Source organism: Grampus griseus (assembly GCF_964374135.1).
Source record: "Grampus griseus genome assembly, chromosome: 4".
Lineage (NCBI taxonomy): Eukaryota > Metazoa > Chordata > Mammalia > Artiodactyla > Delphinidae > Grampus > Grampus griseus.
Window position 1 is genome coordinate 77,536,782 of NC_138997.1, and position 27,650 is coordinate 77,564,431.

Here is a 27,650-nt window from a genome sequence, read left to right on the forward strand (position 1 = left end):
ACTACTTTACAGCTTTAAAAATAATTTACTCCTTAAGTATAAGTAAGATCATATTCTTTCCCACTACCCAGAGCTCTCTTCTTCCCTACAGCTGAGGCTCACATAAAATGTATGCATCTGGAGAGTTGAATTAACTCATCCTAAACAATAGGGTGGCATTGCAATAGACACCATTGGATACATTGTATATTTTCTTTAGAAAATCAAACACACATAAGGAACCAGACTTTGGATATCTTGGAATTTTATCAGGCCCTCCATTAATTCCAATTAGAAACCAGGGTCTAGCACAGGGCTTGGCACATAGTAGCGGTTGAATAAACATTTATTTAAAACATCAGTGAAAGTGGTCACAGCAAAAGCTCCAAACAAAGGAAATTCTAATAAACAAAGTTTATTGATTAATCCAGAAACATAGCCATTTTTTTAAAAAAAGTATAAACCAAATTATTGCTTTCAGTCAATGAAACCAGGCGCCCCATGGGTGGGAGCTCTGTTTAACCAACACAGCTCTTACAGCGCTGAAGGCCATTCTCGTTGCAAGCCGTGCACTTCAGGGCCTTGAAAGAGTCCGTAAAGCAGTTTCGAAACACTGACATTTTGCTCCCGTGGCAGATGGAGCACGGAAGAAAGCCGAAGCCTCCACAGGAGGGACACTCGTGTGGATGCTGCACTCTCTGGATAGGTGGCGGGGGGACAAGAGAGGATAGAACATGTGTTAGCATGACAACTCCATCAGCCCTCCTGTCTTTCTGTACTGTGGATGGTCATAAAACAATATCGGCATAATATGGCTGGGGACCTGAAATCACCTACCATTGATATACAATAGACGCAGGGAATACACTAACTGAAGTTTCCTTCATTATCTCATTGACGGCCATCAATAGCATAACCTTGGTGTGTAAGGGCTGGTACCTTTTAGGTTAAAGGGCACACACTTCCAGAAATCCATCCTATGAAAGCACATATTTACAAATCAAGTAGTTCAGGAAATGGTCATTTGCATTAAAGGAAAATACTGTAACTTTCCCTTTAGTATCACGTCACAGTTTTATATCTTTGTTTATAGAATAGTAGGACTAATAGTGAGTATGGAAAATCGGAAAACTAAAAGCTGGAGTGGATGAGCCACTGTCAACCGAAGATCCATCATCATACTGCACGTGTGAATAATGCTTTGTATTTTTAAAAGCACTTTCAAATGCATGACTATATAGAGTCTTCCCTCATCCCACCCTTCACACACACTGACACCTTCTTCTGTAAAGCAGCTAATTCAAGCAACATTATCCTCATTTTATATTTAAAGAAACAGGCATAGAAATCTTAAGACATTTATCCAAGTCTGTAAAATTACCCACAGTAGCTATCAGCCTTTCTACCTCAAGTAAAAGTAAAGTACACATGAAAGTATAATGAAATTAACTAGCAAGGATGTTAAGGATATTTTGAAAATTATCCATACGTATTTCTATTTGCTTTTTTGAGCATGTGACCTTTACTGGAGTCTACTAGCGGCATCCACTTGCTGGGGGGAGATTAGGATCGATTACAGAATGAATACAAAGAGAACGTGAGTTAATACCAAGCTTCTGACTTGCAAAATAGGAATTTGCAGCAATGTTTGAAAGCCCACCTTTGTGACAAGAGTAATTGCTAAAGTAAGCTTGGGAAATGTAGACACAGACACACACACGCACACACACAAGCACACTCAAACATACCTTACATACTTAGACATACATACAGATTTTCCCTGGAAGTTCACAACTGTACTTAATAAAGTCTCCAAAAAATCCAACTGAAAAGGTAACCGATTAACTAGGTTTAATCTACCATGTCCCTGGCAAGAAACCTTTTCCCAGAAAACAACTATAATTTTCTCATAATCAGTACCCTGTGGAATGTACTTTGGGAAACAAACATTAAGGATATGATTGCTTTAAAATTTATATATTCCCAGACTACTCTTCAGAGATGCATATTCTGTATATAGTAAGATTTGTTTACAGTTACCATTTGACTTTGCTATTATATCAAGATGGTAAAATCCATGGAATATCTTATTTTTAGTAACACAGAATTACCTTGATGGAAAGTAGTGATTGCCAGTCTGAATGACACAAACAAGGAATGTTGTCAAGTTTGTAGATACCCAAAGCTCTTCTAAAAAGTTAGATTGTATGTAGTAATTTAGTTTCTTTGTAACTGGGTTTTTGTCATTTCTTTGTGCAAGGTTGACCAAAAAATGGTGTACCAGACTTAAATTTTGCATGATATAAAAATGTCTTTAGAAAAAAAAACTTTCAGTAAAAACAAAAACAGTGAAAAAAGAGTGTAGTCTAAAAGCAAAACATAGAGAATTAGTAAGTAATGCTATTCTTATCAAATTTTAGAAAGAATATGATACAGTAGATAGGCCATTGACATGCATTAAAGCCATGCTAGAGATTATGTTAAAAAAAATTTAATGACTTGTACGAAAGAACACCAACTAGTCAGAAAGGACTAATAGGGCCCTGAATCCAGGACTTCACCCATTAGTGCTGGATTGTAAATAGGACTGGATTCCAAGTAGAGTGGGATCATCAGATTTTGCAATTTAAAAAACTGGGACGCCCAGTTAATTTGAATTTCTGACAGACCACAGATAAATTTTTATATAAGTATGTGCCAAATATTTTATGGGACATGCTTAAACTAAAAAAATTATTCATAATTTACAACAGGTTTAAATGTAAGTGGACATCCTATATTGTACCTGGCAATCCTCACAGGGGAGTTGCTGACAGGGAAGAGGAGAGCTTCTTGGGAGTCTTGGGGTAGCAGCTATTTACCAACCAGTATAAATTATTTTAATATCTTAACAACCAGTATAAATATGTTTCAGTATTTTCAAATTCTTGAATAGCTTTCCCATAAAATATATCTGCAATGGCAAGCAAAGAACAACAAAGCTAGAATACATGTGAGCACTAGGAAGCTTCCTAGGTTCATTCACCAGTGATGTCACTCACTCCAAACACCAGGCTCTAAACACAGAGAACCCAAAATGATAACGCAATGCAACACAATTAAAAATTATTGAAACTGAGCAGGACCCTGCAGAACCTTCCTGGGGACAGACACCTCCCCACCCCATCCCCTGGCTCTTGTTTATAGAAAAGCTTTAGCCTCCTAGGCCTTCCCTGAGTTCCAAAGAGCAAATTTAATCAGAGAAGTGAGAAAATGCGGAAACAAATGAAAACAGTTAGGCAAGACAAAATAATAATAGTCTAGCCATAAAACAAAGTCAACGACCTTTAGTTCCTCCTCAAGGGCTAAAGATAATATCCTGAGCCATATCCTGGAGTTGTTTTGCAGATACTAAGACCCCCCACTGCCAACGAGGTGGAAGACGTTAACTGCATGCTGACCTCCAGTATGTAGACTCCAGACAGGTTGGAACCAGAAGGTTGATGATGTTAACTCCCAAAATACCACCCTGTTACCTCACCACCAACCAATCAGGAGGATGTTCACGAGCTGATCAGGCACTCTGTGACCCTCTCCCTCACTTTGTCTTTAAAAACCCTTCCCTGAAGGCCACTGGGGAGTTTGGATCTTTTGAGCATGAGCTGCCCATACTCCTTGCTTGGCCCCATGTTGGGCACCTTACGATAAACGTTGTACTTTCCTTTACCACACGCCAGTATCAGTAGATTGGCTTTACTGCATGGGTGAGTGGACCCAAGTTTGGTTTGGTAACATTATCTTATATCATGGGCCTGGAACATGATTTACAAAAATTACTTTCAAAGGGTCAAAATATTAAATGTTAAATATATAATGAGTCTGCTCTTTCTTAAAGTTTCTCCACAATTCAGAAAAAATAAATTTTCTAAAATGAAGTTAATATATAAATACTAAAAGCCACATTGTTCTTTCTAGAGAGAATCACAAATAGACCAAGGTCATTCTAAAATAACATCATCACTTGCAAACTGGTGGTCACAGAGTTTCTCCCCAGGAATCTCCAGCCATTTGTTTACCAGCACAATGAACATACCAGAAATTGTCAAGCTCTGTTGTCTCAAACTCAGTTTAAATTTGGCTGTCAATTTGAAATTTAGAGACAGAACTTTTCATTAGATTACTCAGTGCTGTAGTCCATACTTTAAGCAGACTGGATCTAGTATATCTTTCTTTGCCTTCAAGCTTTCCAAATGGGAAAAGCCCATGGAAGAGTCATTAACCATTACAGATGGTCACTTCAGTTACGATGGTTATTTCTTTGTATTCTAAAACATCTGTTAATTTTATATTTGTAAGATGGTAAAATCAGTTGATTCAACTGATCAAGAACAGGAAGTAATAGAATAATAATAAGAAAAAAATAAATAAATAAAATAAAACAATGTCAGAATCTGTGCAATGCCATGATGAGATATGTCTTTTACTTAAAAGATATGTCTTTTACTTTAATTCACTCATTAAATTGTCTCAACAATTTAATGAGTTAATTCATGTAAAGTGAATAGAATATTGCCTGGCACATTGTAGCTACTTAACAAGACATGATTAGTTATTATTTCACTAATAAATCCTTATTTGAAGAGATTTTTATTAACTGCTGCCTCAAGTTAAATTGCTTGTGGTCACATGACACAACCATTTTCTACCATTCATAGAGTCATTTTATTTAAACACTTCTATATTTAGTCTTCTGGTCTAAAGTGTTACCACTGTAAGAAAGGGAGAGTAAATGTGTTTCAATTCACGTGCAAATTCTGATGTCTTGGAGCACAGTATTGGAAAGATTCTGAGGCCACTTCCACTCAGGAAAAATTAGCTGTTTCAGCCATAAACTTGGGAGAGGAAAGGGATAGCTTACACAGGATGTAGTGTCTATATCCAATTCTCACACGAACCTGACGTAATAGAGACTATCTCATTTCACAAATGATGAAACAAAGTCTCTTAATGAGTTAAAAAAAATGTTCAGGTCACAGTGGAATTTGAAAATTAGAAATTAGAGAACTCTCTTCAAGAACTATATGCATGCCCTTTCCTCTTTAAGAGTAGTTTTCAACCTTTACTTACATCCATTTTTTCCCAAATAATATATTACATGGGATTCCCAAAACATAAAACCGTTAAAAGGATAAATGCTGCAAATGAAGCAGAAGTGGGGTGGGGGTGGGAGTGGGTCTTGAGGGGACCCACTAAGGCTCCCCCAGTGTTCCACTAGCCTCCAGAAATTCTATTCCTGTTACATCACCCAGTATAAGCTATTCCACTTGTTCTTCTAATAATAGTAAATAATTCAGTCATTCCTAGCCATCTCCTTCAAAGAGCGCTTTTGTTATATTGGAACTCCGGTTCCAACGTAAAAGAGTTCCAACAATGAGAAAGAGCTGGCTTATACTACATGTTCCTGTGCCCTAAGTCCAATACCTCAGTAGACAGCTTTGCCCTCAGTGCAAGATGGAAAAAGAGCTAAAAAATTCCCCGAATTTGAACAGTGTTCCAGGTTGGAGGAAGCAGGAATAACTGAAGTTAACAATAGTCATTATTGGTAGTAACAAAACAGACTTCCACTTTCAATGAAGAGGTTAACAAGAGACACTTTGACCTTCAAGCAATTAAGAAATCTAGGGTAGCTCTTCAGTGTCCTGGAGCCCAGCAAAGCTTGAAACCATGCAGACCTGGCTGCGAATAGCACCCAGTAAGAGAACTAAATCTACGGAGTGCCCCTTTTCTGAATAGTGGTTTGGGTAGAGGCCTGTCCCTTGGGGGTGGAATTCAAGAAAAAAGGAGTGCAAAATCATCCTCCCTTTTACCTCTTTCTGTTCATATATTCTTGGCAAGGGAATTTAAAAAAATAAAACTCAGTGGTCTCATTCCACAAATTAGTCCACATTGCCAGGAACTGTGCAAGGTGTAGGGGATATAGCAGTGAACCAGGGACCTCCCTGTTCTCTTAGTAGTAGCTCTCAGCTACAAATAAGGATTTATTAGTGAAATAATGATGAATAATGACGAATCTTATTGAGTGGTTACTACATACCAGGCAATGTTCTATTCACTTTACATGATTCACTCATTAAATCTTCTCAACAACCCTTTGAGTAAAAGGCAGATCTCATCATAGTGTTGCAGAGATTCTGACGACATTATTTGAGGATGGCCTTGGTCTATTTGTGATTCCATTTAAAAATGATGATGTAGCTTTTTGTATTCATATATTAATTTTATTTTAGGAAATTTATTTGTGGTCTTTGAATACGTCCACTCCATACTGCAGTCATCTGAACTGAAGCCCCCAAGCATTCCCTAGTCTCTAACAAAGGACCAAGGGGACAAGGGGGGAGTTCATGAATGATTGTCAAATGGGTTTCCTTTGTAGCACAAACTCAAATTTCATAAATATAAAGAGTTTTTGCTGTTATATAACATAGGAACAGGATGCTAAGATCAAGGGTCTTCTGTGTTTTCTTCAAGATCAGGAAATGAATGCACTTCTTATTTCTGAACTCAGATCATCTAACCTTATTTTAGGAGAGCTAGAAAATCTCTTAAGTATTTTACCAAAGAGGAAGCAACTTATCTGAGTCTCCACGACCATAAACCCCATCATCCAGCTTGTCTATGAAGCAGACTCACTCCATGTAACAGATTATCAAAGAGTGAACACTTGGCATATAATCATCTCTGGATGACTCACCTTTTTCTATGTATTTTGTTTTAAACTATATTCAATAATTTAATTCAGCAAATTCTTGTTAAGTGCCTAATAAACGACTCTCTGTCTGACCTAGCTCTTAATAAACAGAATCGTTCCTGATAATTAGAGTTCCTAGCATTCTCAATTTGCAGAGCTGGGAAAGAAGCCCCTGAACAAAATGCTGACACAGAGGAAATTTGTTGCTTATATTCCCGAATGCATAAGCCAGATGGACGAGTCTGATTCTTGACCCAATGGGATGTACTGCCACAACCCTACTTAAAAAGATGTTCCAATTCCAGAGATAGGCAGCCAGAGCACTTGGCCTGATTTCCCAGGTGAGTAGGTGGTACTCTGCTGCTGTAGTCTCTGAACATGCTGCGGCCATCCACCCCACAGAGAAGCAACATCACCCGGAATGGTGCTTCTCCAGGGAGGGTCAGGCCAGTCTTTGATAGCTCCAATGCCTTGTACAGACAGCCTGTGCCACTTCCAGCATCCTCAGTGTATAGATGGGAATCTTACCTCTGTTCTTCATAAATAACAAATCAGGCTTTACAAGGAAAAATGTACAAAAGTGGACACTATGTTGGCAATCTCACCAGCAATGACAACAAAATGTTTGCTCATATCTTTAAAAGAAACAGCAAGGCAGAAGCTTACTTAGAGCTTCTCTACCATCTGAGATCTTTAATCCAGTACCTGCCATAACAAGGTGATTGCTAATCATCTCAGGGATGCCCTGACTTCCTCTGTGTGGGAAACATCAGGATCAGCTATCCATCTCGGTTATTGTTTGGGGGAAATCCTTAGACATCTCTTCGCTTTTGATCTTTAGCCTGTTTATTTATATAAGTAAATACGTAAATATATAAATAAATTTTACCCCCCAATGGTGATTTTATTCATCTTTTTCACCCAAGTGTTCTCTTACATAAAATAATTCTTTTTCTCTTCTTTTTCATTGATTAACTGCTTTGGCTTCTCAAAAACAAACAAACAAACAACAAAACAGACAAAAAAAAAAACCTTGGATGAAAGAGGATTCATTCATCTATTCACTCAACAAATAATTATTGAGTGCCCATTATTTTCCAATTCCTGTTCTAGGCGCTAGAGGTAAAGAACAGAACAAAATAGGCAAGAATCTGTGTCCATGCAGAGCTCATATGTTACTGGGAAGATCCCCTGCAAACTGTCCCAGGAGCAGAACCCGCACTGGTACAGGTAGCCTTATTAAATCCAAGTCTCATACCAGCTATCGCCATATTTCACTTGCTTCTGCTGCTTTTGGCCAGCTCCTCATGTTTGAGGCCACTGACAAGTCTTCATCAGCGAATCAGGCCCCCTCAGGTTCCCCGAGCATTTTTCACTTAGATGGGAAGTATGCTAGAATTCTTGGGCCAGAAAACTTGAAATTTGATTTGCTGACACCGTTTCTGATGACCCAGCTGCAGATGCTAAGCCTGTTTCCTCGTCATTACTGGGGTAACTGCTGAAAACTGGGGCCTGAATTACAAAGACCAGGGTGATGAATTATGCAGCACCCAAGTAACAGCAAATTAGAACTTAGTAGGAGCTGTCTGGTTTCTCTCCGAAGTTATTGCCAATTTTCCCCTCTTCCACAATGCCACACTAGCATAAGATCCAAGTGTTAAAATTCAGTCTGTTTCCTGGATCTAGTACTCTGCCTACCTCCCAGTAAACTTCTCATCTGGGCCTTGGGTCCTGCCACATTTGATCAGATTTCCCAGATACCTACATGACACTTAATTTGAGAGTGATGGCCGCATAGATTCATGGTTAAGATTATGGAGTCAGGCTCATTAAAATCATGAATCAAACACTATTTGTAAGGTCTGGAGCAAGTGATTTAATCCTCTGTGCCTCCATTCTCTTGTCTGTAAAGCAAGGATAATAATAGAACCCACCTTGCAGAGTTATTGTAACGTTTCAATAACTTAATACGTATAATACCAAGAATATTACTTGCTACTTAGTAAGGACTCCAATGTTTCCTACCTCAGGAATATTAAACTCCTGTTTCATTGCCAAAAGCCAACCAGAAGAATGGAATGGGTTTGGATCTGAATCTTGTCCTTTATTCACTTTTCCTGGTTCTTCCAACTGCTTCTCCAAGGCCAGTCTCTTTGCCTGGGTGAGTTTGCCTTAAACCCCAGGTCCCTCACAGGCAGAGTTCAGGGCTTTCTGGATGGCTGCAAATTCTCTACCAGTTTTGTTATATGGACAAAGCAGCCCAACAGAGTTATAACACCTTATAAATCCTATGAACGGTAGAAGCCAGTACCGTACTATTGTATATATTTCAACATTAAGAATAGTTTTAAATGTTTCTGGCTTATTTATGTCATCTGTAGAATTGAGACAGACTTAATGAAGAGCATAAAATCCTCTTTCAAAATTCTTTGAGCTGAGAGAAAGAGAGAGGTTATGTTAATATATAGCATGGTGGTGTTAATCAAGTTGCAGAATTAAGAAATTATAGACTCAAAAGAATAAAGTCTATGAATAGCTAAGTCAATCGTCAACCTTTAAAAAGAAGAGTAATGAGGGACATTCACTTTATAAGACTCTAAAAGATGCTTTTAAATTACAGAAATAACAACAGTAGGATATTGATACAACAGGAACAAATAGAGCAATGGAACGGATTAGAAAGCTCAGACAAAGACCCAGGTACATATGGGGATTTACTATAATAAAAAAATTGGCACAGGGGGCTTCCCTGGTGGCGCAGTGGTTGAGAGTCTGCCTGCCGATGCAGGGGACACGGGTTCGTGCCCCGGTCCGGGAAGATCCCACATGCCGCGGAGCGGCTGGGCCCGTGAGCCATGGCCGCTGAGCCTGCGCGTCCGGAGCCTGTGCTCCGCAGTGGGAGAGGCCGCAACAGTGAGGGGCCCGCGTACCGCAAAAAAAAAAAAAAAAAGCTAATATCTAGAATATAGAAGGATCTTTTGAGAATCAACAACAACAACAAAAAAGACAGTTCCAACACTTTTCATGGGCAAGGATAAGAATACACAACTTACAGAAGAAGAAATTTAAAAATTTAACAAGCATACAAGGAAATGCCCAAACTCAATGGTTATCAGAAAAACATTAATTAAAATGATAAGGCAATATCTCTCTATACCTACTACCCTGGCAAAAATCAGACAACAGAAAATTGGAGAACGATGTAAAACATTGCCAGGAATGTGGGAACATATGAAACCGCTTTCTCCACAGGAGGGAGTGTTGGATGCTGCAAGCATCATGGAGAGCCATCTGGCACTACCTGAAAAACTGGGGATATGCATAAGCTATTACCCAGTGATTCCTACTCTCAGAGAAATCCACAAGCAAACACGGTCAAGGTTGCTCCTTGCAGCACTGTTTGTTTGAGGGAGAAGTTAGAGGACATCAGTGGAAAAAATGAGTAGATAAAAAATACTGGGTGGGCTCCATGCAGCTGCATTGTCCAAAGTAGGAGCCATTGGTCAGATATGGTTAATTAGTTTATTTATTTTAAAATTTGTATTTAATTTTACTTGACTTGAATTTAAACTTAAATCAAGTAAAGTTAAATAAAATTAAAAATTCAGTTCTTCAGTCGCACTAGCTACATGCTAAGCGTTCAACAGCCACATGCAGCCAGTGACTACTGTTTTGGATAGTACAGATATAAAAAAGTTCCATCATCAAAGGAAGTTCTATTCAACAGTGATGTTGTGGGAAAGTACACAGCAGTTAGAAGAAATGGATTAAAGGTTCGCATAGCAATATCGATGGTTCTTAGAAGCATAGTGCCTAAGAAAATAATTTGAAACACAATTAGGTACATTACATGACATCATTTGTAAGAGTAAAAATGTGCAGAGAAAATAATAATACATATTAACCAAGTTAAATCACTTAAATAAAACATACATATTAACCCAAATTGATGGTTTCATGGAGTTGGAGTAGAGTACAGGGACAAAAGGAAAGAAATGAACCCACCCATACAGATTTTAGAGCTGAGAGGAATTTTAGATTATCAAGTACACACCCTCATTGTGTTTGTCTTTCTCGGTAAAATTACTATATGAATAAAACATGATTCCTAACACCAAGTAGTATATAGTTCATTTGGGACATGAATTAAATGCCCAAAGACAAGTAATACAAAAATTAAAAGACTTTGATAAGCACCTAAGAAAAAGAGGGATACAGGAATGCAAAGGTGTGAGAGATCAGGAATGATGTGGGGAAGAGGTGATACTGCAGATGCGCCTTGAAGATGGTGAAGGGGAATGAGGAAATGGAACAATAGCAGGCTTGCACAAAGGAATGGTGGTAAAAAACCACGAAGTGGAAGGAATGGTAGAGAATCAGAAATGAGGTCAGCAAAGGAGATTGGACCAAAAAGAGCTGGCGTGGCACAATAGATACCATGTAACCATATTGCATAGTTCCCCTGGGAAAGTCTGGGTTCAGGTTCACTGCCACAGAATAATTATTAATGCACCCTTTTCACTCTCAAGGTGTCCCAGTTTAGACTATAAAAAATATATATATTTTATCCTACATATAGAGAGAAGTAGGCTGATAAAATACTGGAGCAGAGAGGTATTAAGGGTTTCCTGGTTGCATATTCATTTGATACATCATATATTTGAATAAGTATTTCTCAGATGTTGTCATCATAAATATAGGAACAAAATTAAAAGGTGCACTTTTGGAGAAATAACTTTTTCTCTAATCTTTAGAAATGATGAGCTGGTCTGTAGGAAAAATAAAATAATTTAAATAAAAAATTTTATATGTGCTTCAAGATAACGGCCTGACATGAAACACCTCATCAACATCTCTATAACAGAGAATTAGGCTCTAATAAAGCCTACTGGAATTTTCACCTAATACTACGAGGTTGTTAGACACTAACACTAAAGTCACTCTAGCTGGAGGAAATCTCACCGTAGGTGGTAGCAAATTAAAACCGCCACATGTATCCTGTTACATATTTGTAAGAACACAGAGAAAAATTCAATTAGGAAAACTCAATTACAATCAGAGTGTGTTGAATGTTTTGATTACTAAAAATAAGTTGCTAAAAGCACAATTACCTCAATTTTGGTTAAGAGGTCTTGCAGTTCTCCTGATTCATTCATTGACAAAATTTTCTCAGCACCCTATTAACAAGAGAGGGTAGGGGAGAAAGAAAATCCATTTTGTTAGTATTTGAGAAAACAAAGTTCTAGCCAGGAAAGTTTAACTCACAAAATACTGAACAGGCTTTTTCCCTTCAGATCTAAGTAAACTCAGAGCCAGGAGGCCAAAGAGGAGAGGAAATTTCTCTCTCCTTTCACATACTCTCCCATCTAGTAAGGCTAATTGTGGGCAAAAGGAGGACTGCCAGCAGAAGGTGAGTACTGGGAAGTCCATCCATGCCTGTCAGACGAAGTCCCGAGATGGAAGGTTCCAGCACACTCTTCAGAGCTGTTCAGGGACCCTAAGCCAGCCACCTGGGAAAGGAAGCCTCTGAGCAAATCCCCAGCCTGGGCTGCCTCTGCCCTGTTCCAGGCAGTCCTGGACATGCCCCACTCAGAATCCTTAGAATCCATGTCCTTAAGGACATGCCCTCCTTAATGCTATTAAGATAACAGCAGCTAATAATAGTGATAATGATAATAAAAGTAATAACCACCCACAGTAATTAAGCACATATTAGGAGCCAGGCATCCAACATCATCTAATCTGATGTGCTAGGCTCACTTAATGGTAGAAATTGAGCCTCTGTGAGATTAAATAACAATTGCAAGGTCACCCAGAGAGAAAGCAGAGTGGGAATTTGAACACAGACAGGGGAATTACTCCAGAGTCAATGGAGTAAGACTCTACTTAAAAATGAGAACCTGGGCTTCCCTGGTGGTGCAGTGGTTGAGAGTCTGCCTGCCGATGCAGGGGACGCGGGTTCGTGCCCCGGTCCGGGAAGATCCCACATACCACAGAGCGGCTGGGCCCGTGAGCCATGGCCGCTGAGCCTGTTCGTCCGGAGCCTGTGCTCCACAGCGGGAGAGGCCACAACAGTGAGAGGCCCACGTACCGCAAAAAAAAAAAAAGAAAAAAAGTGAACTTTACCTAAAAATGCAAGAGGGAGGAGATATGGGGATATATGTATATGTATAGCTGATTCACTTTGTTATAAAGCAGAAACTAACACACCATTCTAATGCAATTATACTTCAATAAAGATGTTTTTAAAAAAAAAAACAACTTTACTGTGAAAATGAGAACTGGGATGATGTACGCACTTTCCAACAAACTAATCATGTTTCTTTGAACTACCCCATTTTCCTTTCCTTTCCAGCCTCTTCTTACCTTCTCCCACTCTACTTCTCAACATGCAGTCATAGAGGCCATAGAAGGAAGAAGTTATTCTTTCTCTTTTTTTTTTCTTTTAAAGAAAACAGACATTTATTTTTCACAGTTCTAGAGGTGGGAAGTCCAAGATTAGGGTGCCAGCATGGTGTGGTTCTTTTTTTTTTTTTTCTATAACATCTTTATTGAGGTATAATTGCTTTACAGTGGTATGTAAGTTTCTACTGTATAACAAAGTGGATCAGCTATAGGTATACATGTATCCCCATATCTCCTCCCTCTTGCATCTCCCTCTCACCCTCCCTATCTCACCCCCTCTAGGTGGTCACAAAGCACCAAGCTAATCTCTCTGTGTTATGTGGCTGCTTCCCACTAGCTATCTATGTTACATTTGGTAGTGTATATATGTCCATGCCACTCTCTCACTTCATCCCAGCTTGCCCTTCCCCCTCCCCATGTGCTGAAGTCCATTCTCTACGTCCATGTCTTTACTCCTGTCCTGCCCCTAGGTCCTTCAGAAACATTTTTTTTTAGATGCCATATATATGTGTTAGCATTAGGTATTTGTTTTTCTCTTTCTGACTTAATTCACTCTGTATTACAGACTCTAGGTCCAACCACCTCACTACAAATAAATCAATTCCGTTTCTTATTATGGCTGAGTAATATTCCATTGTGTATATGTGCCACATCTTCTTTATCCATTCATCTGTCGATGAACACTTAGGTTGATTCCATGTGCTGGCTATTGTAAATAGAGCTGCAATGAACATTGTGGTACATGACTCTTTGAATTATGGTTTTCTCAGGGTATATGCCCATGAGTGGTAATGCTGGGTCGTATGGTAGTTCTATTTTCAGTTTTTTAAGGAACCTCCATACTGTTCTCCATAGTGGCTGTATCAATTTACATTCCCACCAACAGTGAAGGAGGGTTCCCTTTTCTCGACACCCTCTCCAGCATTTATTGTTTCTAGATTTTTTGATGATGGCCATTCTGACTGGTGTGAGGTGATATCTTATTGTAGTTTTGATTTGCATTTCTCTAATGATTAGTGATGTTGAGCATCCTTTCATGTGTTTGTTGGCAATCTGTATATCTTCTTTGGAGAAATGTCTATTTAGGTCTTCTGCCCATTTTTGGATTGGATTGTTTGTTTTTCTGATATTGAGCGGCATAAGCTGCTTGTATATTTTGGAGATTAATCCTTTGTCAGTTGCTCTGTTTGCAAACATTTTCTCCCATTCTGAGGGTTGTCTTTTCGTCTTATTTGTGCTTTCCTTTGCTGTGCAAACTTTTAAGTTTCATTAGGTCCCATTTGTTTATTTTTGTTTTTATTTGCATCACTCTAGGAGGCGGGTAAAAAAGGATCTTGCTGTGATTTATGTCATAGAGTGTTCTTCCTAAGTTTTCCTCTAAGAGTTTTATAGTGTCTGGCCTTACATTTAGGTCTTTAATCCATTTTGAGTTTATTTTTGTGTATGGTGTTAGGGAGTGTTCTAATTTCATTCTTTTACGTGTAGCTCTCCAGTTTTCCCAGCACCACTTAATGAAGAGGGTGTCTTTTTTCCATTGTACGTTCTTGCCTCCTTTGTTGTAAAGTAGGTGGACTATAGGTGCATGGGGTTATCTCTGGACTTTCTATCCTGTTCCATTGATCTATATTTCTGTTTTTCTGCCAGTACCATACTGTCTTGATTACTGTAGCTTAGTAGTATAGTCTGAAGTCCGGGAGCCTGATTACTCCAGCTCTGTTTTTCTTTCTCAAGAATTGCTTTGGCTATTCGGGGTCTTTTATGTTTCCATACAAATTGTGAAATTTTTTGTTATTGTTCTGTGAAAAATGCCACTGGTAGTCTAATAGGGATTGCATTGAATCTGTAGATTGCTTTGGGTAGCATAGTCATTTTCACAATGTTGCTTCTTCCAATCCAAGAACATGGTACATTTCTCCATCTGTTGTATCATCTTTAATTTCTTTCATCAGTGTCTCATGATTTTCTGTATACAGGATTTTTGTCTCCTTAGGTAGGTTTATTCCTAGGTATTTTATTCTTTTTGTTGAAATGGTAAATGGGAGTGTTTCCTTAATTTCTCTTTCATATTTTTCATCATTAGTGTATAGGAATGCAAGAGATTTCTCTGCATTAATTATGTATCCTGCTACTTTACTAAATTCATTGATTAGCTCTAGTAGTTTTCTGGTAGCATCTTTAGGATACTCTATGTATAGTATCATGTCGCCTGCAAACAGTGACAGTTTTACTTCTTTTCTGATATGGATTCCTTCTATTTCTTTTTCTTCTCTGATTGCTGTGGCTAAAAGTTCCAAAACTACGTTGAATAATAGTGGTGAGAGTGGACAATCTTGTCTTTTTCCTGATCTTAGTGGAAATGGTTTCAGTTTTTCACCATTGAGAACGATGTTGGCTGTGGGTTTGTCATATATGGCCTTTATTACATTGAGGTAAGTTCCCTCTATGCCTACTTTCTGGAGGGTTTTTATTATAAATGGGTGTTGAATTTTGTTGAAAGCTTTTTCTGCATCTATTGAGATGATCATATGGTTTTTCTCCTTCAATTTGTTAATATGGTGTATCACATTGATTGATTTGCATATATTGAAGAATCCTTGCATTCCTGGGATAAACCTCACTTAATCATGGTGTATAGTCCTTTAAATGTGCTGTTGGAATCTGTTTCCTAGTATTCTGTTGAGGATTTTTGCATCTATGTTCATCAGTGACATTGGGCTCTAGTATTCTTTCTTTCTGTCATCTTTGTCTGGTTTGGGTATCAGGGTGATGGTGGCCTCGTAGAATGAATTTGGGAGTGTTCCTCCCTCTACTATATTTTGGAAGAGTTTGAGAAGGATAGGTGTTAGATATTCTCTAAATGTTTGATAGAATTTTCCTGTGAAGCCATCTGGTCCAGGGCTTTTGTTTGTTGGAAGATTTTTAATCACAGTTTCAATTTCAGTGCTTGTGACTGGTCTGTTTATATTTTCTATTCCTTCCTGTTTCAGTCATGGAAGGATGTGCTTTTCTAAGAATTTGTCCATTTCTTCCAGGTTGTCCATTTTTTTGACATATAGTTGCTTGTAGTAATCTCTCATGATCCTTTGTATTTCTGCAGTGTCAGTTGTTACTTCTCCTTTTTCATTTCTAATTCTATTGATTTGAGTCTTCTCCCTTTTTTTCTTGATGAGTCTGGCTAATGGTTTATAAATTTTGTTTATCTTCTCAAAGAACCAGCTTTTAGTTTTATTGATCTTTGCTATTGTTTCCTTCATTTCTTTTTCATTTATTTCTGATATGATATTTATGATTTCTTTCCTTCTGCTAACTTAGGGTTTTTTTAATTCTTCTTTCTCTAATTGCTTTAGGTTTAAGGTTAGGTGACTTATTTGAGATTTTTCTTGTTTCTTGATGTAGGATTGTATTGCTATGAACTTCCCTCTTAGAACTGTTTTTCCTGCATCCCATAGGTTTTGGGTCATCGTGTCTTCATTGTCATTTGTTTCCAGGTATTTTCTGATTTCCTCTTTGATTTCTTCAGTGACCTCTTTGTTCTTTAGTAGTGTATTGTTTAGCCTCCATGTGTTTCTATTCTTTACAGATTTTTTTCTGTAATTGATATCTAGTCTTATAGTATTGTGGACAGAAAAGATACTGGATACGATTTCAATTTTCTTAAATATACCAAGGCTTGATTTGTGCCCCAGATATGATCTATCCTGGAGAATGTTCCATGAGCACTTGAGAAGAAAGTGTATTCTGTTGTTTTTGGATGGAATGTCCTATAAATATCAATTAAGTTCATCTTGTTTAATGTGTCATTTAAACCTTGTGTTTCCTTATTTATTTTCGTTTTGGATGATCTGTCCAGTGATGAAAGTGGGAATGTTAAAGTCCCCTACTATTACTGTGTTACTGTCAATTTCCCCTTTTATGGCTGTTAGCATTTGCCTTATGTATTGAGGTGCTCCTATGTTGGGTGCATAAATATTTACAATTGTTGTATCTTCTTCTTGGATTGATCCCTTGATCATTATGTAGTGTCCTTCTTTGTCTCTTGTATTAGTCTTTATTTTAAAGTCTATTTTGTCTGATATGAGAATTGCTACTCCAGCTTACTTTTGAATTCCATTCACATGGAATATCTTTTTTCATTCCCTCACTTTCAGTCTGTATGTGTCCCTGGGTCTGATGTGGGTCTCTTGTAGACAACATATATACAGGTCTTGTTTTTGTATCCATTCAGCCAGTCTATGTCTGTTCGTTGGAGCATTTATTCCATTTACATTTAAGGTAATTATTGATATGTATGTTCCTATTACCATTTTCTTAATTGTTTTGGGTTTGTTACCGTAGGTCTTTTCCTTCTCTTATGTTTCCTGCCTAGAGAAGTTCCTTTAGCATTTGTTGTAAACCTGGTTTGGTGGTGCTGAATTCTCTTAGCTTCTGCTTGTTTGTAAAGGTTTTAATTTCTCCATTGAATCTCAATGAGATCTTTGCTGGGTAGAGTAATCTTGTTTGTAGGTTTTTGTCTTTCATCACTTTAAATATGTCCTGCCACTCCTTTTAGGCTTGCCAAGTTTCTGCTGAAAGATCAGCTGTTAACCTTGTGGGGGTTCCCTTGTATGTCATTTGTTGCTTTTCCCTTGCTGCTTTTAATATTTTTTCTTTGTATTTAATTTTTGATAGTTTGATTAATATGTGTCTTGGCATGTTTCTCCTTGGATTTATCCTGTATGGGACTCTCTGTGCTTCCTGGACTTGATTGACTATTTCCTTTCCCATATTAGGGAAGTTCTCAACTATAATCTCTTCAAATATTTTCTCAGTCCCTTTGTTTTTCTCTTCTTCTTCTGGTACCCCTATAATTCAAATGTTGGTGCATTTAACGTTGTCCCAAAGGTCTCTGAGAGTGTCCTGAATTCTTTTCATTTTTTGTTTTTATTCTACTCTGCGGTAGTTATTTCCACTATTTTAATCTTCCAGGTCACTTATCCTTTCTTCTGCCTCAGTTATTCTGCTATTGACTCCTTCTAGAGGATTTTTAATTTCATTTATTGTGTTTCTCATCATTGTTTGTTTGCTCTTTAGTTCTTCTAAGTCCTTGTTAAACGTTTCTTGTATTTTCTCCATTCTATTTCCAAGATTTTGGATCCTCTTTACTGTTGTTACTCTGAATTCTTTTTCTGGTAGACTGCCTATTTTCTCTTCATTTGTTTGGTCTGGTGCATTTTTACCTTGCTGCTTCATCTGCTGTATATTTCTCTGTTTTCTCATTTTGCTTACCTTACTGTGTTTGGGGTCTCCTTTTCACAGGCTGCAGGTTTGTAGTTCCCATTGTTTTTGGTGTCTGTCCGCAGTGGGTAAGGTTGATTCAGTGGGTTTTGTAGGCTTCCTGGTGAGAGGACGAATGCCTGTGTTCTGGTGGATGAGGCTGGATCTTGTCTTTCTGGTAGGCAGGACTGCGTCTGGTGGTGTGTTTTGGGGTGTCTGTGAACTTAATATGATTTTAGGCAGCCTCTCTGCTAATGGATGGGGTTGTGTTCCTGTCTTGCTAGTTCTTTGGCATAGGGTGTTCAGCACTGTAGCTTGCTGGTCGTTGAGTGGAGCTGGGTCTTAGCACTGAGATGGAGATCTCTGGGTGAGCTTTCACCATTTGATATTGCATGGGGCTGGGAGGTCTCTGGTGGGCCAATGTCCTAAACCCAGCTCTCCCACCTCAGAGTCTCAGGTCTGACATCTGGCCGAAGCACCAAGACACTGTCAGCCACACGGCTTAGGCTTATAAAAATGCATCAAGCATCCACTGCATGGAAGTCTGATTTTCTCCTGTTGTAATTCACTTTCCAGTCCTTGCAGATTAGCTGTATTAGGTCACTCTTCTGATGCTCAGCAAGGCTGCTCACCACTCCAGTCAGCAGCTCATTTCCCCAAAGTTATTATTTCTAATCAAAGGCAGAGACCACATCTGCCTTTTTCACATCATATCCCTGGCAAATAGGTGTGGAATTCATTTTTGATCCATCAACAAGACAAACAGAAATACCATCACATAAAAAATACTTCTTGGATTTCTCTTTGTGCTGGGTAGGGTGGAAAACACAAAGACTAATTTAAAAAATAAAAAGGCCCTAGCGTTAGGAGATTACAATTTTTTTTATGTAAACACACAACCAAGTAACCCACAATGTAGAATGGGAAATAACTGCCAAATGTTAATGATGCAGAAAAGATGAGCCAGGAGATCCTAGCAGGGAGGAAAAAAGATCTGCTTATGGAAAAGACTTTCTGATGTTGGTAGCATTTGATGTGGACCTTGAAGATTAAGTGAGGTTTCTAAGGGTAGGCAAGTCAGGCAGAGATGTACAGGAGTCTTTAGTTCTGGGTTTCATTTACTTCAGTTTATTTTACATAACTCAGATCATCTTAATCACCATCAGGAATGTCAACTTGATAAATTAACAAAGTACAATGAATGAATACACAGGGTTACAGGGAACACATGTAGCCCTATGAGGCAAGTTATATTCTTTCATTTGTCGGTGGTTTTGCCAGGAATACAGACATGAGAACAAAGTAAGGAGTGCACCAAAACAAAACATTAAAGCCTAAAGCACAATAACTGGTAATATTTTACTTTCGCTACATTCTATTTCTTTTATGAGTTAGCTAAGCTAAAATGGGAGAAGCCTCAGGGAATTTGGTACGTGAACTAAGCAGTAAGGAGAATATGTGGCTCATTTTTCTTCAAAGAAAATGTACCCCAGTGACTCCAAAGAATACAAATGTACCAGCACAGCTATCATACATCTGCTTCCCAGATCTTTTCTTACCTTAGCAGGGTGCCTTAGTTCACTGTTTAGAATACCATGCACAGGCCAGGAAAGGACTATCACACTACCCCTAGATATGTGAAATTTGCTCTCCTCAGCCAAATCATTCCAGCACCATCAGTACACCACCAGCACCATCAGCACCATTCCAGCACCTCAGCCAAATCATTCCAGCACCATCAGTACCATCAGCACCATCCAGCAGATTCCACATTTCAGGAGAAACTCAGGCTCTGCTCACATCAAGCAATGTAACTAAAGGCCTGAGAGTCGATGCTCTTGGAGACACCTGGGTGCCGAGTGCACAGGTGGTGGACCAAGTGCTTAAGATGGGAAAAAACTCTGCTCTCTAACAAAGAACTGGGAGCTGAGTATCTCCAACCTCTCACTGTGGCTTCCACCCACAGGTCCACGTGGCCAGCCTTCAGCTGGTTTCCTGGGGAGGAGCCCTCTGGTTCCTATGCTACCGACTGAGCAGATACAATAGCCAAAACCCCTTGCTTCTCCATGGGGTTCCACATCCCCACCCTCCACCTGATCTTGTCCTTGCTGAACCTAAGTGTGAGATCCTACAGGACAAGGAAATCAGATGGTGTCCTCTCTGCTCTTGCGGAGCAGCAGCAGGATGGGGATCTCAGCCTAGTCGGCAAGTTTTAGGGAAAACTTACATCCCTCCCATCCTGAGACTTGAGACGTTTACCAGGGTAACTCCCAACCTGACCTGTCTGCACTGCATTTACATATTCCAAAGATCTTATTCCCTGCAGTTTTCTATCAAAAGCTTTCCAATGATTACTTGGCCTATAATGAAACTCTTGTGTCCACAAAAGGGAGTATATTTCCTTAAGTATCAACATTCTTAGGAAATAATATTTTCCTGGCTGGTATTTGGCTAAGAATGTCACATATGAGTTTGTTACTTTTAAAATATAACCCCACATCCAATTCCATGCAAGTGGAAATTAATTAATCATTCTATTACTTGGCACAGTTTACCAAGACTGACAAGATATCTATGGAAATATTTCTAGTATATTTTTCAATTAATTTAGAATCATTTTTTTCTGAAAATTAATACCTTCCTGAAAATAATGAATAATAGTGATGTGTTGAGTGGTTTACAGACACTGGCTTTTTTAACCATCAGTGAGAATTAAGTATTATAATTACAATTTTTGAAATGAAAAAACTACATTTCTCCAAAGAAGACATACAGATGGCCAACAAACACATGAAAAGATGCTGAACATCACGAATTATTAAAGAAATGCAAACCAAAACTACAACGAGGTATCACCTCAAACTGGTCAAATGGCCAATATCAAAAAATCTACAAACAATAAATGCTGGAGAGGGTGTGGAGAAAAGGGAACCCCCATGCACTGCTGGTAGGAATGTAAATTGATACAGCCACTATGGAGAACTGTATGGAGATTCCTTAAAAAAATAAAAATAGGGCTTCCCTGGTGGTGCAGTGGTTGAGAGTCTGCCTGCCGATGCAGTGGACACAGGTTCGTGCCCTGGTCCAGGAAAATCCCACATGTCGTGGAGCGGCTGGGCCCATGAGCCATGGCCGCTGAGCCTGCGCGTCCGGAGCCTGTGCTCCGCAACGGGAGAGGCCACAACAGTGAGAGGCCTGCATAGCACACACACACACACACACACACAAAAACCTAAAAATAAAACTGCCATATGACCCAGAAATCCCACTACTGGGCATATACCCAGAGAAAACCATAAATCAAAAAGACACATGCACCACAGTGTTCACTGCAGCACTATTTACAATAGCCAGGCCATGGAAGCAACCCTAAATGTCCATCAAGAGAGGAATGGATAAAGAAGATGTGGTATATATATATATATATATATATATATATATATATATATATATATATGATGTGGAATATATATATTCTATATATACAATGGAATATTACTTGGACATAAAAAGGAACGAAACTGGGTCACTTGTAGCGACATGGATGGACCTAGAGACTGTCAAACAGAGTGAAGTAAATCAGAAAGAGAAAAACCAATATCGTATATTAACGCATATATGTGGAATCTGAAAAAAGTTGGTACAGAGGATCTTGTTTACAAAGCAGAAATAGAGACACCAATGTAGAAAATAAACATATGGATACCAAGGGGGAAGGTCAGGGGGTGGGATGAAATGGGAGATTGGGATTGACATATATACTGTTGATACTATGTATAAAATAGATAACTAATGAGAACCTACTGTATAGCACAGGGAACTCTACTCAGTGCTGTGTGGTGACCTAAATGAGAAGGAAATTCAAAAAAGAGGGGATATATGTATATGTACAGCTGATTCCCTTTGCTGGCAGTATAAACTAACACAATATTGTAAAGCAACTATGTCCAATAAAAATTTAAAAAGAAAAGAAAAAACTAAAATTTGAAGAGAATAAGGAAGGTACCCCAGGCCTTTCAGTTAATCAATACAAGGCCTGGACAGATCTTGAATTCAGGTCACGCTGACTCCAACACCCACACTTTTTCCATTGTGCCAGCATAATGCCTGCTCACTGATACAACATAATTGTATTAGTGGGAAAATGATAACTTCTTGTCTGGGGAGCATGACAATCTGTGGGTACACCTCTCTGCTGACTAGGCGCCCAAGAAGGTCAAGCGAATGAGAGATTTCACAGCAATGACTCCAAACAGAAAGAGAAGCTATAGCACATCCCAGTTTTTTTTTTTTTATCTCAGCACCACGCATTATTCAGTTATTTCAATATGCCAAGAAAGGACCTACTTCATTAACCTTCCATACATGAAATTAGCTCTATTCTCAGTCACCACTTCCCACCTTAAAATTCTGAGCAGTGAGCTATGACATGTGAACAAGCCACTTTATTTTACGTGTGACAAGCTTCTCGAAGATAAGACTGTTTATATAACCTTTCCTCATATATGTATTACCAAAGAAGAGACTCACAGCTTTGGAGGAGATGGTATTACACAAAAGATCACACAAATAAATGTAAATTTATCTGTCATAAATACTACAAAAGAGACATTGACACAAGATGCTGTGAAAGCATATAATATGGTGATTTTAACCTACTCAAGAAGGTTAGGGAAAGTTCTCTCCATAAAGTAATGATTAAGTTGTTGTCTTTAATGATAGTTAACTGAGCACAGAGATAGAAAGGAGGAAGGATATTAATTTCCAGGGCAATAAGGTTACCAAACATTATACATACATGTCCCTTTGGGGTCACCATTTTCTCCAGTTCAAGATAAGAAAAGCTATATTCAATGAAACTTTCTATGAGATTCTGTACTGTATTTTGATTTGGTGCCCTGGAGGAAATATAGGTAAGATACAAGGCCACAGCATAAGCAATATATTTTATAAGCTGAAGAAAACAATAGATTGGTATAAACCACCTTGGATTTAGCACACTCTTCTAGATCTCTGGAAAGAATTGCTAGGTCAAGAGTTTCCAAACACCATTATCAAAAAATCAAAATAGGGCTTCCCTGGTGGCGCAGTGGTTGAGAGTGCGCCTGCCGATGCAGGGGACACGGGTTCGTGCCCCGGTCCGGGAAGATCCCACATGCCACGGAGCGGCTGGGCCCATGAGCCGTGGCCACTGAGCCTGCACGTCCGGAGCCTGTGCTCCGCAACGGGAGAGGCCACAGCAGTGAGAGGCCCCCGTACCGCAAAAAAAAAAAAAAAAAAAAATCAAAATAAACAAATACAAACATCTAAGTATTTTTCTCTCAAATACAAAATTATGTAAAATTGCACATACAGATATTAGCTATCTCCATGTTGATATTCAGGTTTCCTTTGCTGTGCAGAAGCTTTTTAGTCTGATGTAGTCCCACTTGCCTATTTTTGCAACCAAAGGTTTTTTGAATAAGACTCCGGATTAAATCCTAGTGCCTCCCTTACAAATTAATTTAACTTGGACAAAGACGCTTTAAGTCTCAGTTTCCTTATTTGTAAATTGGGTATAAAAATGTGTACAGCATTGTTAGAAAGATGACACGAGATGATATGAGTCTAGAACATTGTATGATACATGGTAGGAGTTCAATAAATAGTAGTTGTTTATTTATTTATTATTATTATTATTCAACTCCCTGAGAACATTTATAACTTAGAATCAACTTCAAGCTCTCAAAATTTGGTCCACAAACATTTTCCATCTACAGTCAATAAATAATAAAAGGTAAATGCAAATCAACAAGAGTCTTACTTTGTTTTGGGGTAATGTCACCATAAAGTGAAAGAGAATGTAATAAGGGTGGGGGGGGGGCTCGTGTAAAACATTGGGATGAAAGACTGAATTGTGTAACTTATTAAAAAGAAAAGGTGATACAACATTTGAGGACTTTCCAGACCATAAAAGTTCTCAGTTAAATTGTAGAATGGCTAAAGTATTCTTTATTATGGGGGATTTAACTAGCTTTCGACTAGGACTCTCAAGAGTCAAAAAGGAAGCAGAGTTAGTGAAAAACACTGCTGAAGAAAATTGAGTTGATTATTTTTCTGGGACCACATGGATATTTAATCACTCAGCAGGAAAAATGTTTGAGAAAGATTCATATGGTGAGAAACATAATTAGTTGATCAAAATGTCAATTAAAATTTCATAAATAGGAGGGAGCTCCTACTTGAATGGGACTTAATCCCAGATGGGATCCAAGGATGTTTAGACACAGATAGGTTACTAAAGACTCATCATTGAAGCTTATACATTCAATACAAATTACTTTATTTTAAATATTACTATCTCAGTAAAATTATCAGAAGATTGAGGCACCACCCCTACCTAGTTGCTACCTATAAAGACTTCTCTGTAGTGAAGTTCATGTTCATGAAGTAAAGTAGATATCCCATTTTTATAAAGTTCTACAATGCAAAAGAGTCATGGGGTTGTCTAATAAATAAATAAATTTTGTTTGTTCAATTCATAAGAATAACCCAATGCATCTTTCAGGATCCCAGAAGGAAACTGGGATGTCCAAAGAGTTTCATTGAAGGGCATTTAATGAAGGGCTCAACTACAGAAGCATGGACAGCATTAAGTAAACCAACAGGTTTGATGAAGCACCCAGGTGCTGGCAAAAACAGGAAGCTGTTACTACACTGGAGTCTAATGTTCATGAGGAAGGTGTTGTTATTACAGAACCCAACAAAAGATGTAGCCGTGGGAAAGAAGCCAAGAGGAACTCAGGGTCTGCTCAAACTGCACCTCAGAATGAAGGGACCAAAGAAAATAAATACCTCTGTATCCTGCCTCACTCAGATATCCTGCTCTAGCCTCCCTCTGACTGATGTCAGAGGACAAAGGCATTTGAGTGGTGCAGTCTGTAACGTTTTCCCAGAGCAGGCTAGAGAAGGGGAGAGAATGAATCTGGAAAAGAAAACCGAAAGTAATGAACCCATCCAGCAATGAATCCGATGATTCCTTTCATTCTACTGGGGTTGATCCCTATTAGAGTCCATTTATTATGTGTCTTCAGAACAAGAGAATAAGGATGATGATCATCTTCCTTTAATTCTAAGGGGAAGGAAATCATATGGGTAACAGAATATGTTGGGAAGGCTGTAGCTTTGGGGTTAAAATAGTGGGCTCGGGCTTCCCTGGTGGGAGAGTCCGGGGTTCGTGCCCCGGTCCGGGAAGATCCCACATGCCGCGGAGCGGCTGGGCCCATGAGCCATGGCCGCTGAGCCTGGGCGTCCGGAGCCTGTGCTCCACAACGGGAGAGGTCACAACAGTGAGAGGCCCGCATACCACAAAAAAAAAAAAAAAAAAAATAGTGGGCTCAGCCACTGATTAAAATCTGCCTCTGCTACTTTTTTGGTGTGTGAGTTTGGGCAGTTAACCCCTCCAAACCTCAGCTTTCTCAGCTATACGATGAAGAGAAAAATATCTCTATCATGTAGGTTGTAAGAAATAAATGAGATAATGCCTGTTACGTGCTTAGCATTGTGCCAGGCCTTGGAAATGAGAATATTTGTTTCTTCTTGTTGTTGTTTTCAGCACACTAGCAGAAGAAATGTATTTTCCATTTAGTTTAATTCCAAAGATGTGTTTGGAAAGACTCATTGTCAATTGCTTTCTTTTTTGAAATGAACTGCAGTGACCTTCTCATAGGGGGACTATCCTTCTTCTATATTAATAGTGTAGATGGAATACTAATTACCTCTGCTCTACTATCACCATCCATGCTCCATTCTCCTTTTTAGTTAGAAAATCCCCTGAGAATTCTTTGGGCAGATCGTATAGTGAAATCCTATTTTTCTCAGCCTCTGTGTGGTTAGGTGCAGCCAAAAGACTGAGTCCTTGCCAGTGAGATGTGAGCAGAAGTAACGCATTCAGCTTCCAAGCCATACTCCTAAAAGCAGGTAGATCATCCTATACTTACTGTCTTTTTTTACCTTTTAATAAGCTGGAAAAAAATGTGATGGAGCTTTTCTGAACCATGAAGTGAGGACTCACCCTGAAGGGAGGTGCAATAAGTTAGAAGAATCACTCTTGGAGAAGAGACAATCTGTACCCCTGCACCACCTCCAACTCAGACTTCTTTGAGAGACAAATAAATATCTACCTTGTTTAAACCAATAACCTATGCATGATTCACACAGAGGATAGAAAAATAGATAGATACACAGACTTATACAGACGTATAGGTATAAATATATATTCGTATAGGTATATATGTGCATAGATATACATATATATATATATATAGAGAGAGAGAGAGAGAGAGGGGGAGAAAGAGAGAGAGAGAGATTTATGTGGAGATGAGACAGAGGTAGAGATGAAGAGACAGGATGAGGATGACATCAGAGAGAGTGAGTTGGAGGCCAACCCAAACTCTTGGGTACTGCCTAAAATTTAAGATTTTTTTTTAGCTACAAGATTTAGGAAAAAAGTAAATCAGAGTGACAATAATAACCTGGTCCAGAGAGATTTCCTTTAGCTATTTTTGGACTCTTTCCTCCATTTCTCCAGGGACTCTCCTTGACAGAACTATCTCCTGTTCCAGAAAAGCAAATCAAGGCACTAATTTTGTAGGCAGGTTCAAGAAGGATGAATAAACTCAGGTCTCTAAATCCGGATTGAGGATAAAGCTTGGTACTCCTTTATCATCTCCTTTTGTCCTGGCATCTGTGGCCTCCAAAGAAAGCGAGCTTGGCATTTTCTCAGAGTACAAGGCTTCTGTGATTCCTCTCTTGGCTGTTTCAGTGGGTAGGACAATACCAGGAGGACAGTTCTTAAGGGTTGTGGAGGAAGGAGTGAGAGCAGTGACACAGTAGTAGACCCTAGGAGAAGCCTCTTCTCTACAGAGAAGCTTAATGAGCACCTACCATTAACCACGTGCTCTGCAAGCAGCACTCTTTTTCTTTTTTAATTTATTTATATTTATTTTTGGCTGTGTTGTTGGGTCTTCATTTCCGTGCAAGCGCTTTCTCCAGTTGCGGCAAGCGGGTGCCACTCTTCATTGCGGTGCGCAGGCCTCTCACTATCACGGCCTGTCTTGTTGCAGAGCACAGGCTCCAGACGCGCAGGCTCAGTAGTTGTGGCTCACGGGCCCAGTTGCTCCCCAGCATGTGGGATCTTCCCAGACCAGGGCTCGAACCCATGTCCCCTGCATTGGCAGGCAGATTCTCAACCACTGCGCCACCAGGGAAGCCCAAGCATCACTCTTTTACTTTTCACTGCTTCCCT

The 27,650-nt window shown here is 39.0% G+C and overlaps 1 protein-coding gene across 3 annotated transcripts in view; it reads right to left on the minus strand.

Annotated features, from left to right (window-relative positions):
* Positions 1–411: 411 nt before the first annotated feature.
* GRXCR1 (glutaredoxin and cysteine rich domain containing 1) overlaps positions 412–27,650 on the minus strand; it is a gene marked incomplete at its 5' end in the record, with an annotated part of 283,593 nt that continues 256,354 nt past the window's right edge. For 2 of the 3 annotated variants that reach the window (XR_014296687.1, XR_014296688.1), the window contains 2 exons: positions 612–677; positions 11,818–11,883. Coding sequence is in view for 1 of the 3 variants with exons in the window: in XM_082653740.1 (XP_082509866.1) it covers positions 498–677; positions 11,818–11,883 (246 nt within the window). Of the gene's footprint in view, positions 678–11,817; positions 11,884–27,650 lie in introns of all 3 variants that reach the window. The other variant, XM_082653740.1, reaches the window with a different exon arrangement.